Source organism: Stenella coeruleoalba (assembly GCF_951394435.1).
Source record: "Stenella coeruleoalba genome assembly, chromosome: 8".
Classification (NCBI taxonomy): Eukaryota; Metazoa; Chordata; class Mammalia; order Artiodactyla; family Delphinidae; genus Stenella; species Stenella coeruleoalba.
In genome coordinates, this window is record NC_137154.1 from 82,262,314 (window position 1) to 82,279,550 (window position 17,237).

Below are 17,237 nucleotides of genomic sequence, written 5' to 3' on the forward strand. Positions count from 1 at the left end.
CCCACTGAACCAACCTTAGCCACTGGGGACAGACACCAAAAACAATGGGAACTACGAACCTGCAGCCTGCAAAAAGGAGACCCCAAACACAGTAAGATAAGCAAAATGAGAAAACAGAAAAACACACGGCAGATGAAGGAGCAAGATAAAAGCCCACCAGACCTAACAAATGAAGAGGAAATAGCCAGTCTACCTTACAAATAATTCAGAATAATGATAGTAAAGATGATCCAAAATCTTGGAAATAGAATAGAGAAAATGCAAGAAACATTTAACAAGGACATAGAAGAATTAAAGATGAAACAAGCAACGATGACCAACACAATAAATGAAATTAAAAATACTCTAGAAGGGATCAATAGCAGAATAACTGAGGCAGAAGAACGGATAAGTGACCTGGAAGATAAAATAGTGGAAATAACTACTGCAGAGCAGAATAAAGAAAAAGAATGAAAAGAACTGAGGACAGTCTCAGAGACCTCTGGGACAACATTAAACGCACCAACGTTCGAATTATAGGGGTTCCAGAAGAAGAAGAGAAAAAGAAAGGGACTGAAAAAATATTTGAAGAGATTATAGTTGAAAACTTCCCTAATATGGGAAAGGAAATAGTTAAGTCCAGGAAGCACAGAGAGTCCCATACAGGGTAAATCCAAGGAGAAACACACCAAGACACATTAATCAAACTGTCAAAAATTAAATACAAAGAAGACATATTAAAAGCAGCAAGGGAAAAACAACAAATAACACACAAGGGAATCCCCATAACGTTAACAGCTGATCTTTCAGCAGAAACTCTGCAAGCCAGAAGGGACTGGCAGGACATATTTAAAGTGATGAAGGAGAAAAACCTGCAGCCAAGATTACTCTACCCAGCAAGGATCTCATTCAGATATAATGGAGAAATTAACACCTTTACAGACAAGCAAAAGCTGAGAGAGTTGAGCACCACCAAACCAGCTTTACAACAAATGCTAAAGGACCTTCTCTAGGCAAGAAACACAAGAGAAGGAAAAGATCTACAATAACAAACCCAAAACAATTAAGAAAATGGGAATAGGAACATACATATCGATAATTACCTTAAATGTAAATGGATTAAATGCTCCCACCAAAAGACACAGACTGGCTGAATGGATACAAAAACAAGACCCATATATATGCTGTCTACAAGAGACCCACTTCAGACCTAGAGATACATACAGACTGAAAGTGAGGGGATGGAAAAAGATATTCTATGCAAATGGAAATCAAAAGAAAGCTGGAGTAGCAATACTCATATCAGACAAAATAGACTTGAACATAAAGACTAATAGAAGACGCAAAGAAGGACACTACATAATGATCAAGGGATCGATCCAAGAAGAAGATATAACAATTGTAAATATTTATGCACCCAACATAGGAGCACCACAATACCTAAGGCAAATACTAACAGCCATAAAAGGGGAAATTGACAGTAACACATTCATAGTAGGGGATTTTAACACCCCACTTTCACCAATGGACAGATCATCCAAAATGAAAATAAATAAGGAAACCACAAGCTTTAAATGATACATTAAACAAGATGGATTTAATTGATACTTATAGGACATTCCATCCAAAAACAACAGAATACACATTTTTCTCAAGTGCTCATGGAACATTCTCCAGGATAGATCATATCTTGGGTCACAAATCAAATGTTGGTAAATTTAAGAAAATTGAAATTGTATCAAGTATCTTTTCCGACCACAGTGCTCTGAGACTAGATATAAATTACAGGAAAAGAGCTGTAAAAAATACAAACACATGGAGGCTACACAAAACACTACTTAATAACGAAGTGATCACTGAAATCAAAGAGGAAATTAAAAAAATACCTAGAAACAAATGACAATGGAGACACAACTACCCAAAACCTATGGGATGCAGCAAAAGCATTTCTGAGAGGGAAGTTTATAGCAATACAATCCTACCTTAAGAAACAGGAAACATCTCGAATAAACAACCTAACCTTGCACCTAAAGCAATTAGAGAAAGAAGAACAAAAAAATCCCAATGTTAGCAGAAGGAAAGAAATCACAAAGATCAGATCAGATATAAATGAAAAAGAAATGAAGGAAACGATAGCAAAGATCAATAAAACTAAAAGCTGGTTCTTTGAGAAGATAAACAAAATTGATAAACCATTAGCCAGACTCATCAAGAAAAAAAGGGAGAAGACCCAAATCAATAGAATTAGAAATGAAAAGGAGAAGTAACAACTGACACTGCAGAAATACAAAAGATCATGAAGGATTACCACAAGCAACTCTATGCCAATAAAATGGACAACCTGGAAGAAATGGACATTCTTAGAAATGCACAACCTGCCAACACTGAATCAGGAAGAAATGGAAAATATGAACAGACCAATCACAAGCACTGAAATTGAAACTGTGATTAAAAATCTTCCAACAAACAAAAGCCCAGGACCAGATGGCTTCACAGGCAAATTCTATCAAACATTTAGAGAAGAGCTAACACCTATCCTTCTCAAACTCTTCCAAAATACAGCAGAGGGAGGAACACTCCCAAACTCATTCTACAAGGCCACCATCACCCTGATACCTAAACCAGACAAGGATGTCACAAAGAAAGAAAACTACAGGCCAATATCACTGATGATCATAGATGCAAAAATCCTCAACAAAATACTGGCAAACAGAATCCAGCAGCACCTTAAGAGGATCATACACCATGATCAGTTGGGGTTTATTCCAGGAATGCAAGGATTCTTCTATATATGCAAATCAATCAATGTGATACACCATATTAACAAATTGAAGGAAAACCATATGGTCATCTCAATAGATGCAGAGAAAGCTTTCGACAAAATTCAGCACCCATTGATGATAAAAACCCTGCAGAAAGTAGGCATAGAGGGAACTTTCCTCAACATAATAAAGGCCATATATGACAAACCCACAGCCAACATCATCCTCAATGGTGAAAAACTGAAAGCATTTCTTCTAAGATCAGGAACAAGACAAGGTTGCCCACTCTCACCACTCTTATTCAACATCATTTTGGAAATTTTAGCCAGAGCAATCAGAGAAGAAAAGGAAATAAAAGGAATCCAAATTGGAAAAGAAGATGTAAAGCTGTGACTGTTTGCAGATAACATGATCCTATACATAGAGAATCCTAAAGATGCTACCAGAAAACTACTAGAGCTAATCAATGAATTTGGTAAAGTAGCAGGATACAAATTTAATGCACAGAAATCTCTGGCATTCCTATACACTAATGATGAAAAATCTGAAAGTGAAATCAAGAAAACACTCCCATTTTCCATTGCAACAAAAAGAATAAAATATCTAGGAATAAACCTACCTAAGGAGACGAAAGACCTGTATGCAGAAAATTATAAGACACTGATGAAAGAAGTTAAAGATGATACAAATAGATGGAGAGATATACCATGTTCTTGGATTGGAAGAATCAACATTGTGAAAATGACTCTACTACCCAAAGCAATCTACAGATTCGATGCAATCCCTATCAAACTACCACTGGCATTTTTCACAGAACTAGAACCAAAAATTTCACAATTTGTGTGGAAACACAAAAGACCCCGAATAGCCAAAGCAATCTTGAGAATGAAAAACGGAGCTGGAGGAATCAGGCTCCCTGACTTCAGACTATACTGAAAGCTACAGTAATCAAGACAGTATGGTACTGGCACAAAAACAAAAATATAGATCAATGGAACAGGATAGAAAGCCCAGAGATAAACCCATATGCATATGGTCACCTTTATTTGATAAAGGAGGCAGGAATATACAGTGGAGAAAGGACAGCCTCTTCAATAAGTGGTGCTGGGAAAACTGGACAGGTACATGTGAAAGTATGAGATTAGAACACTCTCTAACACCATGCACAGAAATAAGCTCAAAATGGATTAAAGACCTAAATGTAAGGTCAGAAACTATCAAACTCTTAGAGGAAAACATAGGCAGAACACTCTGACATAAATCACAGCAAGATCCTTTTTGACCCACCTTCTAGAGAAATGGAAATAAAAATAAACAAATGGGACCTAATGAAACTTCAAAGCTTTTGCACAGCAAAGGAAACCATAAACAAGACCAAAAGACAGCCCTCAGAATGGGAGAAAATATTTGCAAATGAAGCAACCGACAAAGGATTAATGTCCAGAATTTACAAGCAGCTCATACAGCTCAATAACGAAAAAACAAACAACCCAATCCAAAAATGGGCAGAAGACCTAAATAGACATTTCTCCAAAGAAGATATACAGACTGCCAACAAACACATGAAAGAATGCTCAACATCATTAATCATTAGAGAAATGCAGATCAAAACTACAATGAGATATCATCTCACGGTAGTCAGAATAACTATCATCAAAAAATCTAGAAACAATAAATGCTGGAGAGGGTGTGGAGAAAAGGGAACACTCTTACACTGCTGGTGGGAATGTGAATTTGTACAGCCACTATGGAGAACAGTATGGAGGTTCCTTAAAAAGCTACAAATAGTACTACCATATGACCCAGCAATCCCACTACTGGGCATATACCCTGAGAAAACCAAAATTCAAAAAGAGTCATGTTCCAAAATGTTCATTGCCGCTCTATTTACAATATCCAGAAGATGGAAACAACCTAAGTGTCCATCATCGGATGAATGGATGAAGATGTGGCACATATATACAATGGAATATTACTCAGCCATAAATATAAATTGAGTTATTTTTTTAGTGAGGTGGATGGACCTAGAGTCTGTCATACAGAGTGAAGTAAGTCAGAAAGAGAAAGACAAATACCATATTCTAACACATATATATGGAATTTAAGAAAAAAAATGTCATGAAGAACCTAGGGGTAAGACAGGAATAAGGACACAGACCTACTAGAGAATGGACTTGAGGATGTGGGGAGGGGGAAGGGTAAGCTGTGACAAAGTGCCAGAGTATCATGGGCATGTATACACTACGAAATTAAAATAGATAGCTAGTGGGAAGCAGCCGCATAACACAGGGAGATCAACTCGGTGCTTTGTGGCCACCTAGAGGGGTGGGATAGGGAGGGTGGGAGGGAGGGAGACGAAAGAGGGAAGAGATTTGGGGACATACGTCTATGTATAACTGATTCACTTTGTTATCAAGCAGAAACTAACACACCATTGTAAAGCAATTATACTCCAATAAAGATGTAAAAAAAAAAGATATATTAACATTTATGAGATTTTCTTTAGTACTTTACCATTGGGAAAACATTGTAAAAGTTGAATGATTTAAGTTATACCTTAAACTGTTATTTTACTTTGTTTATAAGGTGAAAATACATACTAATAAATGACATAAAATTTGACTAAAGCAGGTTAATCTTTGTAATCTAATGCTAAACTATCTCCTGAAAAAGTAAAATATTCTTGCTCCCTTTGGGTTTGTTGGAGATTTTAAGGAAATTTTGTTATTCACAATAGTTTTATGGATAAAAAAACTATAAGCTTAGGAAACTTTTGAAAATTTATAAAGTCTTAAAATTAAGTCAAGTTCAGTAGCATTGAATGTACTAGCTTAACTAGCTAGCTAGCTTGCTGGGTTCATTTCTTTTTTCAACTAACATTTATTATAGATGTACTAGGCAGAAAGGATTTAGGGAAAGGTGATCACCTCATAGAACTTTTATTCTAGTGAGACATCGAATATTAATGTTTGATAAACTGGAGTCATTGTAAAATAACTTCCCTAGTTTTGCTGTTTTCAAATTTCATATTTATGTGATGTTGATGAGGTCCGAGTAGATATGGTGAATATTTTGAAATCAGTCTCATTGAATTTTAGCTTATAATGAGGTAAGTAAACAAATTGAGCATTTAAGTGGCATTTTAGTGGACAGGCTGGATGAAAACTAGTTATTGCCCACGGTTACCTCTTAATATTCCGCCTTACAGACACTACAAAAACTGCTGATCTAAGTTGTTTTCCAAAAATAATTATAGCCAAAACATCTCTGTATGTTAGTGTTTATATTATTGATACATTCAGTGTAAAGAATGGGAGAACCATGTTCAAAAAGAATAGTTTTGTTTACGGTAACAAACTTTGACCTATTAAATGTTTTCTCATACTTAGCTAGTTATTTTTTCTTCTCTTGAAGTGTTTTCCTAAATTTATCTCTTTTGAATTTCTTTTATTTATTTATTTATTTATTGCTAATTTGGCTATCTTAACATATGAAGATATGAGGAAGAGGATGAAGGATGAAAAGTCCCTAAGTAATACTATTTCTGATTGTAGTTTCCTATTTCAACTCATGTCTTATGGAAGACTGCCTTAGTAAAGTGGCTTTTTGGTGAAATTTTGTTTAGTTTTTAACAGTTGTTCATACTTTTCTCTGGTAACTGCCTCAATGTCTATTTTTAAGTCTTACCTATGAATTTCCACCATGATTTTCCATTGGCTGTAGTATGTAGTTAACTAAATGCTTATAAACCAGTGCTGCAATCTAATTTTTTTAAATGTACACTTTAAGCATATACAAAACTAACATCACCAGTGAGGGCAGATGGCTATCTAGATGTGCCTCTAGATAGGATACTTTATCTATGTAGTATTCTTACTAAGAATGTATAATATAAGTGTAATCATTAAGAACCATCAGACTGAAAATAGCCAACGTTTATTAGTAAAAAGTGGGGGATGGGGCTTGTATTGTAAAATACTAACATCATAAAAGACAAAAGAAAAGCTAGGAAGACAGTGACAACTGAATGTAATACTTGACCCTAGACTGCCTCCTGTACTGGAGGTGGGGAAATGATATAAAAGGACATTACTGGATTAATTCACAAAAGTTGGAGTACAGATAGTAGATTTAAGTATTATTTTAATGTTAAATTTACCAAAGTTATTAACTACAGTGGTTATGTGAGAGAATGTCCCTATTAGGAAATATATATTGAAATATTACAGAGTAAAGGGCCAAAATATATGTGACTATTCCGTCAAGTCAGGGGGAGTGGAGATATATATGTATGTATGTGTGTATATGGTTGGGGGGAGTGAAATTTTTTAAATGTAAATAGAAATATATCTATGTTTCTATATTTAGTATTCTCTATTTACTTATGTTTTATTTTTCAGGAAAGCAAAATAGATGAGCACCATTTTGTTGCAGTAGCTCTTAGGAAACCCAATGGATCTAGACATCAGGATGTAAGATTTTAAGATTTCTCTGATTTTTTTCTAAAAAGCATGTATTAAAGTTGAATTTGTTATTTATTGATGGAAATAATCATTTGGTTTATATCAGGTTAGAGGTTTGGGCATTTTTTTTTTTTAATTATAGACTTTAGAAGTGTTCATTATCTAATCCTTAAGATCATCTGGGATTTCACAGAAATGTTTTAAAAGTATGTTACTTGCTTCTTCACATTCAAATACACTTAAATATGACAAAAAATTTTGGTGGTACTGTCCTAGTATTCATATATTCAGTAGATATTCAAGATAATCACTGTCTTGGTCATCTTAACAGTGGTTTATTTCCTGGTGAATTGGGGCTGTCTTTGAATATTAAGGGTACCAAGTTGAGGGATAGTGAGTAATGGAATTATCTGTCAAATTGAACTCCTTCCCCTTTTTATAATACTCTGCTAAATTATTTCCAAAGTGTCAAAAATGTGAGAGATCTTGTGATATATTCTAGCATAACATCAATTCTTCCAATCAAAATCGATTTTTACTTTCTTCTGCTATTTAATTGGTAAGTTGAGAAATTTTTTAAAAAAGAAACTTTAGGGTCTTGGCTCTCAGCCTACATATAGTTGTGATTCTGTGGAAGTATTTATTTAAGGAATACTGATAATGTCACAATAATTGAAACTATATGCTTATTACTATTTTTAGGGAATCTGCATGAGAGAATGTAGTGTGATCAATATGTATGCATCATTACTTTTAGAAAAAAAGCTCAGTCTACAGATCATGCCTTTGACAGATTAAAAAGATTAAAATTCTTCATAGATTATTTTCTTTTAAAAGAATGACATGTTAAAATTGACCCCTGTAATCTGAAGATGTTCCAACCCAGGTTACCTGTCCTTGTGTGCTGAAGTCTCAGCATTACCCTTTCTGCTAATACCTTATGATTCCATAGAGCTTTATATTTTTTGTAATGTCTGCACATGGCAGTACTTTCTTTTTATTTCCCTGGAGACAGCCTATTTAGGCAGCACTGGCATAGTGAGAAAAGGGTGAGGGTACTATTCAGAAGACCTGGCTGAGTTTCAGGCTCAGGTCTACCATTTAACCTGTGTTGTAAGCTTGTATAAATTGATTGATCTTACTGAGCCTCAATTTCCCCATCTATAGAGTTGAGGTAACAACCATATCAGCATAGTTATGAGAATTACATCATATAAAATAGATATTAACCTTGTAAAAGCACTGTAGAAGACCCAAGTACTATCTTTAGTAGAATGTATAGAATGTTAAAGACAGTCCACACTGGGCTGAGTTGTGAACAAGGGCTCTATCACGGAGTATAAGATATAGTTTAAATTTAGTGTTGAATGAGTCATTTCCTAATGAAGTGTTGCATCTCTGTGTGGTTATGGGTATTTTATCAGACGCACCCTCTAGAGTATTTCTCAAAAGTTTGCCTGGTGGTCCCTCTCTATCAGAATAACCCACCTGCTTGTTAAAGTTATATATTTTGGGATCCTTTTTGACTCATCTACTGAATCAGAATTTTTGGATGTGTGGCTCAGTAAATCTACATTTTAAACAAATACCACAGGTTATTTTTATCTACAAAAAGTTTGAGAATCAGGTTATTTCATATTTTTCTTGATTTGTTATATTGGCAACACTAATATAAGGAGTAGAAGCAATTATCTAGAAATGCTACTGTGTTGTAATTTAATGTTATTGAAGTATAATTTAATATTGCTGAAATGTGATTACTGATTTCTTATTTTCCTAATTACAAAATTGACCATAAGATTAATATGCAGTATAACATTGAGGTAATCTAATTTTTTACCCTTTTAGGTTTCATTTCAAGGTGATTCTAAACCAACCCAGAGGCAGTTTACTATTCTCACCTTTAATGATTTAATATCATCTGCTGTTCCTATGACCCCTGAAGATCCTTCATTTTGGGACTGTTTTTGCTTCACAGAAGAAATTTCAATACGAAATGGTACAAAGTCATGATATGATTTTCTAAGTAAAAAGGGAAATGAAAACTGTAATCTTCTGTATTCACTAAAAAATAAATGCCTGAGAGTATCAAATTTTATTTCACAAAACAGTTTAAAAAAGAAGAAACAACTTTTCCTATTAAAAAGGCAGACTCCCAGTTCAGGATAGCTCACTAGAATGCATGTTTACCTCTTCTTCCTCCCCAAAATCGCATTGGATTTACTGAAGAAATAGAAACTGGTGGGAGAATCTTAAAGTGATATATGTTCATTTTAGAAAGCAACAGAAAATGTGAATTCACAAGAAGGGAACATTCGAATTCCTACCTTTCAGAGATAACTATTTCAGAGGTAACTATCCCTAAAACCTGGAGTATCTTCCCAGACCTTTTTCTTGGCAAACGATTCCATATTAACATAGTTACTCTTTTTTTAAATGGGAACATACTATTTTTAATTTTTTTTTCTCTGAACTGTACATCTACTGTTCATAAATAGACTGCTGTAGCGTAACTTTTAGTGACTCTAAAGTATTGTGTTGTACGGTTTCTATCAGGATGCTATTGACCAGAGGTAATAATGTTCAAATATAATCGACTTAAATAACCAAGGACATTTATTGTCTCACATAAACAGTTCAGAGGTGTCATTAAGGACGCTTTTTTTTGCCTAGCCTCAGCTTATTGGTTTTGCCTTAGGCTTGTCTCCCTCGTGGTTGTAAGAGCTGCTGCTGTAACTTCCAGCTTCACATCTTCATAAAAATTGTATCTAAAAGGCAGGAAAGGCTGTTTTTCCTCTCACATCTCAGTTTTGTCAGTGAGGAAGATTTTTTCCTCTTAAGAGCCCCCAGAAAATTTCCACAAAGTTTCTGTTGACTCAGATCAGGTCACTGAGAAAGTTGACCTCTGACACTTTTGGGTTGGGTAGGAAGAAGCTAAGGCAAAGTCTGGGGGAATGACATCTAGGGGAAGCCCAGTGTCTGCCATAATGGAGGTGTGCCACAATTTACTCGTTCTGTCTTCTGTGTTAGACATTTTGAATGTCTGCAGTTTTTACTATAAGCAGTGATTTGTTGAATATCCTTGTAACCACATTTTGAGGTACATGTTTAATTATGTCCTTAAGAAAGTAAATTTCTAGAAATGGAATGATTGGTTCAAAGGAATTAAATAAACATTTTTGGAGCTTCTATAAGTATTGCCAAATCGTTCTCTAAAAAGGCTGTACAACTTATACTTCTAGTTATTGTTATATGTGTGACCACTCTCTCACCCCCCACCTACATACTCTCTGGTCATCTGTAGATAGGATCTTTTTTAAAAAAATTAATCTATGCCAAAATAGGTGAAAAATGGTACCTTATTTTTTAAATTTGTGTTTCTTTCATTACAAATGAGGTTGGTATGTCAGTGTTGTTATTCGCTGTTCGTATTCTTTTTTTATAAACTTCCTGTTCATTATCTTAGCCTGTTTCTATTTTGGTAAATAAGACTTAATTTAAAGTGGAAACATTATATATAAGATGCCAAGACCATCATATTGATGACAGAATCTATTTTGTGGTTGTAGTGCATGTCTTGGGGAGTTAAAGTCTTATAATTGTTGAATGTCAAGAAGTGAAATAGTTTCATTGGTTAAAAGTTGTGTGTAAATTGTATAAAATTAGATACTTTGCTTAAGTAAAAAAAAAAATTTGGAATGTTTTATAATTTTTTATTTCATTAAGCATGCCCATATATTCCAAGCATAGTAAATAACATGTTTTAAAAAGATCAAATAGCATTTATAGTAGAGGAAGCATTGTTATCCCTAGCATGAGTGTAATGGTGATGTGAAAAATTGTCATCTTTCTTGTCATTATAATAATAAAATAATTAACATTATTGAATTTTTATGAGTCAGGTACCATGCTAGATATCTGGGGGTGTGGGGGTGGGGGGTTCTGTTATTTCTTAAAGTTTCACATAGAGTCAAATGGATTCACATAGTTTAGAATCAAATAGATCTATAAAAAATTCTTTTTCTAAATGAAAAATACCACTCCCTTGACCTTCCTCTCCTATTTCCTGTCCCCAGAGCAAACTGTTTCACTGGTTTTATTTTGTTGTTATTTATTACCATATCTTCAGGTAACATGCTTATATTGCTTTTACTTGTTTTCAGTTTGAGGTATTTCTTTAATTCCTGATACAAAGCTTTGTTCTTCTGCTTCCCAACCATTGCACTTACCCTTCCTGCTCCCCTTTTCCCAGCATATGTAATTCAGTGTTTACATTATTGACTGTGATTAAGAATGTTTACATCATTAAGATTACTGTAACACTGTACAGCTAAGTGATGTGTTATTCTTACCCTGTACTGCATTTTTATTTCCTTGACTTAATAGTTTATTTTGTTTACATAGGTTTCTATATACTTATTGCTAATTAAATCCAAAACTCTATGTTCAGACATACCAGTTGTTTTATCAGTTTCATCCATCTTGAAGAAATTGCTTCTGGAGCAATAATCTGTTTTGTCCAGTCTGGACTTTTTACCTTCTGTGACTGGTGCACAGCTGTCATCTTGGAATCTCTTTTCACCATCATCCTAGGAATTGCTTGTGTCTCCCCTATATTGGATTCCCTGATTTCCCATTTCCTATATCTCATGTCTGTCTTAGATTTACTCCTTCATTTGTGTGGATCATATCCTCAAGTAGCTTCCTGAGAACAAATGGGGCACAGGAGATACATTTTTTTGCAGAGTGGTATAGGAGATCTAACTACAGATGGCATTCACCATATCAACACTACCCTTTGCTGCCGTCCACACTCGCACTATTCCTGAGCTCATTTTGGACAGTTTTAGTTTCTTTGTACAGTAAACATAATTCAGCTCTGGCAAAAAAAATGGTTTCTGTTAATAGTTTCCTGCATAGGAACTCTGATGGATCTATGTGTGGATCTATGTGTGTACGTATGCACATACACATATTCACATACCCCTTGCTATTCAAACTCAGGAACTGAATAGATTTGGATATATTTTTCAATTAAAGTATTCACCATCCTTACTACTAAGTATCTGAACCTCAGAAACTAATTAGATTTGGGTAACTAAATAGCCTCGCTGGCTGAAGGACTGCCAACTGAACTTGAACAACTAAACAGATTTATACATACATGTATATACATACATCTTTGATCAAAACTATGCCTGAAAACAGTTCCATCTCCTAGTACTAGATCATATTAAAAGGGATGTGAAGAGAGCTAATAATTATTTTATGGGGAAAATATGCCATCAGTGTTTGTGAATTTGGGATTGGCAGAAGTCTTTGGACATATCTCCAATTAATATTCTTTGTCTGAGAGTGTTTATAGTAGAATACCTGTCTTCCTTTGTAAGTGCTTCACATGTATCAAGCTCTTCAATCCTTATAACCTTATAGGGTAAGTCCTATTATCCTCAGTATACTGGTGGGAAAAATAAGGTACTGAGATGTTAAGCAACTTACTAAATAAAGATCATACCACCATTATACAGTGGACTCCATATTTGAACCAGATAGCCTAGATCCAGAGTCTGAACTGTGCTCTACTAAATTCAGTGATTTGCTGTAAATGAATGTAAGCAATCCTGGGGCAGGAATGCTTGGGCCTGGGAGCCTTTATTTGTAGTTTTTGCTGATTTCATGAAATAATGCCAGGTGTGTCACCAACAACTAGTTTAACACTATTTTGCCATATCTGCGTCAAATTTTTTATCCCAAAGATACTGCTAAATAGCTCTCACCCCTGAAACCAAGCAGGACTCTGTGGGGCTCTTGGGCATGGAAGCCTTTCTGTGTTCCCTCTTTCTTGTTTGTAGGGAATAGGCAATAGGCTTGTCTCCATGACCTTCCCTGAGTTGCAAAGGGCAGATTCAAACAGCTGCTAATCAGGTGAGGGAGGGGATGCAGAGACAAGGGAGGAGCAGTCAAACAATAGTGCAGGGTCCTAGTTCTGCCTCAAGGGATACACATAACAATATCTTTGAGCTCTTCTGCAGAACTAAAACCCCCAACAAATGGAAGTTATTAACTACTTGATGAAGCATTCTTTATTCCAGAGAGAAGGTCACAGTTGGATAACATCCAGGACCACAAGAAGCTCATCAGGAGAACACCTGAGGCCATATTAAAGGAATGCAGGCCCTGCACACACCCTGATCTTTATCAGCAACCTCACCCTTGAACCATTGTTGTAAAACTCCTCACCAAATCCTTCCAGGTTGGGACACAGTTTTGAGGGCATTAGCCCACTGTGTCCCCCTTTGCCCGGCAAAGCAATAAAGTTCTTTTCTACTTCACACAAAACTCTGTCTCCAAGATTCAATTCAGCGCCAGTGCACAGAGGCTAAGTTTCGGCATCACCCCCAGTCCTATTCCTTTTTCCCTCTCCAGAGGTAACTTGTATCACTTGTAGTTTTATGCACTTAACTACTTGTGTATGCATCCATAGTCTGTGCATAGTGTTATGTACTTATATCCTGTATTTTCCTATTAGAATGGAAACATCAGGATTGGATGTCTTAAAAGGGACAACAGTGTAAGAATAATCAGCTCACTTAAGCAGAAATTTAAAGGACATTATACATACCCTTAGGGGTTAGCAGTCACCCTTAGGAGTTACAATAGGACACCTGGAGGCATTCATTTTAATCTAAATTTTCAGAAAGAATATGATGAAAGCAATACAGATAATAGTAAAATAGAATGCAAACTTGCCCAAGTTTTAAGACAAGTTGCAGGGGACTGCAAAGGAATTTTCCTGCCTAGGAATATGCAGTCACTGTTCTTTTAGGATCATTCTTCAGTGGAAAAGTTAGAAAGGAACCAACATTAGGGAACCAACATTAGGGGGATGAAAAGTGCAATTTGTTGAATACTTAATCAGAAGTAGAGCCTAACGCTTGGCATAGTGCACACCTTTGCAGGTCACCTCTGAGAAAGCACCCATGTGCTAGGTGTAAGGCCACTCTTCTACTGGCCTAGACCTTAAGCAGTAGGCTAGTAGAAGCCCAGAAGTTTGGTGGTCCTAACAGTACCATGTTATTTCTGTTGATACTTAGCACTCTTTCTGTGCTCTTCCTAGTACTGCCTTAGCAGGAAGCCTGCTAAACTGGCTCTCCCCCCTCTAAATCTACTCTACCCTTCACCCTGCTCAGTACCCTGGGAAGTTGACTTCTATGCACAATATTAACCAGAATCCCTTTTCCTTGGTTGAGTGTTGCAAATGGGAGAAACCATTAGGAGAAGACTGGGTGGGAAGGGAAAGAGGTCAGGGAGTGTATTTTCTTGCCTTCCTCCCATGCAGTGGTTTGGAAATAGCTGTATTCCTCTACATCACAGCTCCTGACATAGCCCAGAAGTAGATCTCATAGGTTCAGCAACCAGTTTTCCTTGCCTTTTCTTCTTTTGAGTAGAAACATCTTGCTCTTGCTTAGCCCAGGCTGCTTCACCATCTCTTGTAATTTCCTTTATCCTTGCCTACACTCTTTGCTCACTCAATTTGGGTGTGCCATCTGTTTCCTGCTGCAGACCTGTATAATATAGTAATTTGTACCATGAGTAGCTCCTAGAAACACAGCCTCAAAGTAGGATTCTGGAATTGCATGCATTTGGTGGATATACAAATACCTTCCTTGTCAGGGGAAATGGATACTTTTGGCAAGAGGTGATTTCACATTTACTCACATTATCACTAGTGGTGGTGTGAGGTGTTGGAAGACAGTGAGGAAAATCAAGTGGATGTGGCATTTTGTCACTATGGCCATGATGGGGATTACAGAGGCTGTTGTGAGGGCTAGTAGTTCTGTTTTGTTTCTTTTGTTTCTTTTTTGATTTTTGGCCACACGACACAGCATGTGGGATCTTAGTTCCCCAACCAGGGATCGAACCCATGCCCCCAGAGTGCCAAGGAAGTCACGGGCTAGTCATTTTGGATGTCCAGGATGTACACACAGGAAAAAAGATAAATTGAAAGCAAGCGTGAAACATCAGAAAACTTATTATGGCAGCTTTAGGGGAATATCTTGTCTTTTGTAGCTGACAGAAGCAACCCCTTCTGTCTGAGGGAAACAGTCTTACCCCAACTGCCATACACCCAAGAAAAAAAGCTTTCAGTGACTTCACCTAAGAAAATTCTTTCATAAGGGGATATCAGGATCCACACCTACTATCCATCTTTACACTCCGGAAAATAATCAATTAGATGCCAGCATATCCCAGACGAGTACAAGATTAGGCCCAAGAGAAGGCACCTGTACAGGATATTATCACATTGCACTGGTAGGAGTCTGGGGAACAAGTATGGGAGTAGATTCTAAGGTTATTAAACCAAAAAGGATGACATAAGATAGGCCAGGCATATTGATATTGGTGTATTCACACAGGAAACGTGATTTAACGTATTGGCTTGAGAACCTGGAAATGATGGTAACATTGACACAATAGCTGCCTACAGTCAACTAGTTGGAAATGTCAGAACTTTCCCAGAGTACTATAAAGGGAAGAGTCCAGAGTCTTAGGGAGAGGGGAATGTGGATCTATTCTGTGTGAACTTGCTCATTACCACAAACATGGTTGCTTACAAGAATGGAAATGTATTCTCTCACAGTTCTGGAGGCTAGAAGTCTAAAATTAGTTTCACTGGGCTGAGATTAAGGTGTCAGCAGGGCCATACTCCCTCTGGAGGCTCTAGAGCTCCAGGGGAGAATCTATTCCTTGCCTGTTAGCTTCTGGTGGCTGCCAACATCCCTAGGTTTGTGTTCATGTCACTCAATTCTTTGTCTCCATGAACATATGGCCTCCTCTTCAGCATGTGTCAAATCTCCCTCTGTCTCTCTCTTTTAAGGATGGTTGTGATTGAATTTAGGGCCACTCAGATAATCCAGGATTCAAGTTTCCTAACCAAATCACATTTATTTCCCATATAAATAATATTTGCAGGTTCCTGGGATTAGGACTTGACATTTTTGGGGACCATTATCCAGTCTACTATTATGTAGTAAATTGTTAAATTACGGTAGATCTATATACCATGGGATACTAACTCAGCAATAAAAGGGAATGAACTATTGAAACACTTTACAACCTGGATGAGTGGCCAAAGAATTATGCTGAGTGAAAAAAATAGCCAATTATGAAAGCATACATAGTGTATGATTCTATTTATACAACATTCTTTAAATGACAAAATTATAGAAATGGAGAGCTGATTAGTGACTGCCAGGGTTTAAAGAGGTGCTGGGGGCAGGAAGGAGGTAGGTATGGCTGTAGTAGGACCTGAGGGATCCTTGTTGAGATGTTAATGTTATGTATTTTGATTGTCAATATCAAAATGCTGATTGTAATATTGTTCTACAGTTTTGCGTGCAAAGAGTACACAGGATATCTCTAGTATTTTACAGCTACATGTAAATTTACAATTATGTCAAAATAAAATGCTTAATTTAAAAAGTGCTACTCAACAAGAAAAAAAACAACCCAATCAAAAAATGGGCAGAAGACCTAAAAAAAAGGGTACAGGGGCTTCCCTGGTGGTGCAGTGGTTAAGAATCGGCCTGCCAAAATGCAGGGGACACAGATTCGAGCCCTGGTCCAGGAAGATCCCACATGCCCCGGAGCAACTAAGCCCGTGCACCACAGCTACTGAGCCTGTGCTCTAGAGCCCACGAGCCACAACTACTGAGCCCATGCACCTAGAGTCCATGCTCCGCAGCAAGAGAAACCACCGCAATGAGAAGCCCACGCACTGCGATGAAGACCCAACGCAGCCAAAAATAAAATTAATTAATTTTTTAAAAAATTTGTAAAAGGGTACCAATGAACTTAATAATTTTTGTTATTTACAAAACAGAAATAGAGTCACAGATGTCGAAAACAATCTTATGGTTACCAGGGGTGGGGGGTAGCGGGGAGGGATAAATTGGGAGATTGGGATTGACATATATACTACTATATAAAAAATAGATTAATAAGGACCTATTGTATAGCACAGGGAACTTTA

The 17,237-nt window shown here is 36.5% G+C and overlaps 1 protein-coding gene across 1 annotated transcript in view; it reads left to right on the forward strand.

Moving 5' to 3' along the window:
- Window positions 1-11,596, forward strand: part of AASDHPPT (aminoadipate-semialdehyde dehydrogenase-phosphopantetheinyl transferase) — a 31,817-nt gene extending 20,221 nt beyond the window's left edge. Inside the window, exons 5-6 of the mRNA XM_079930357.1 lie at window positions 7,142-7,213; window positions 9,053-11,596. Coding sequence (XP_079786483.1) covers window positions 7,142-7,213; window positions 9,053-9,217 — 237 coding nt within the window. The 3' untranslated portion in view covers window positions 9,218-11,596. The remainder of the gene's footprint in view (window positions 1-7,141; window positions 7,214-9,052) is intronic.
- The last annotated feature ends 5,641 nt before the right edge of the window (window positions 11,597-17,237 follow it).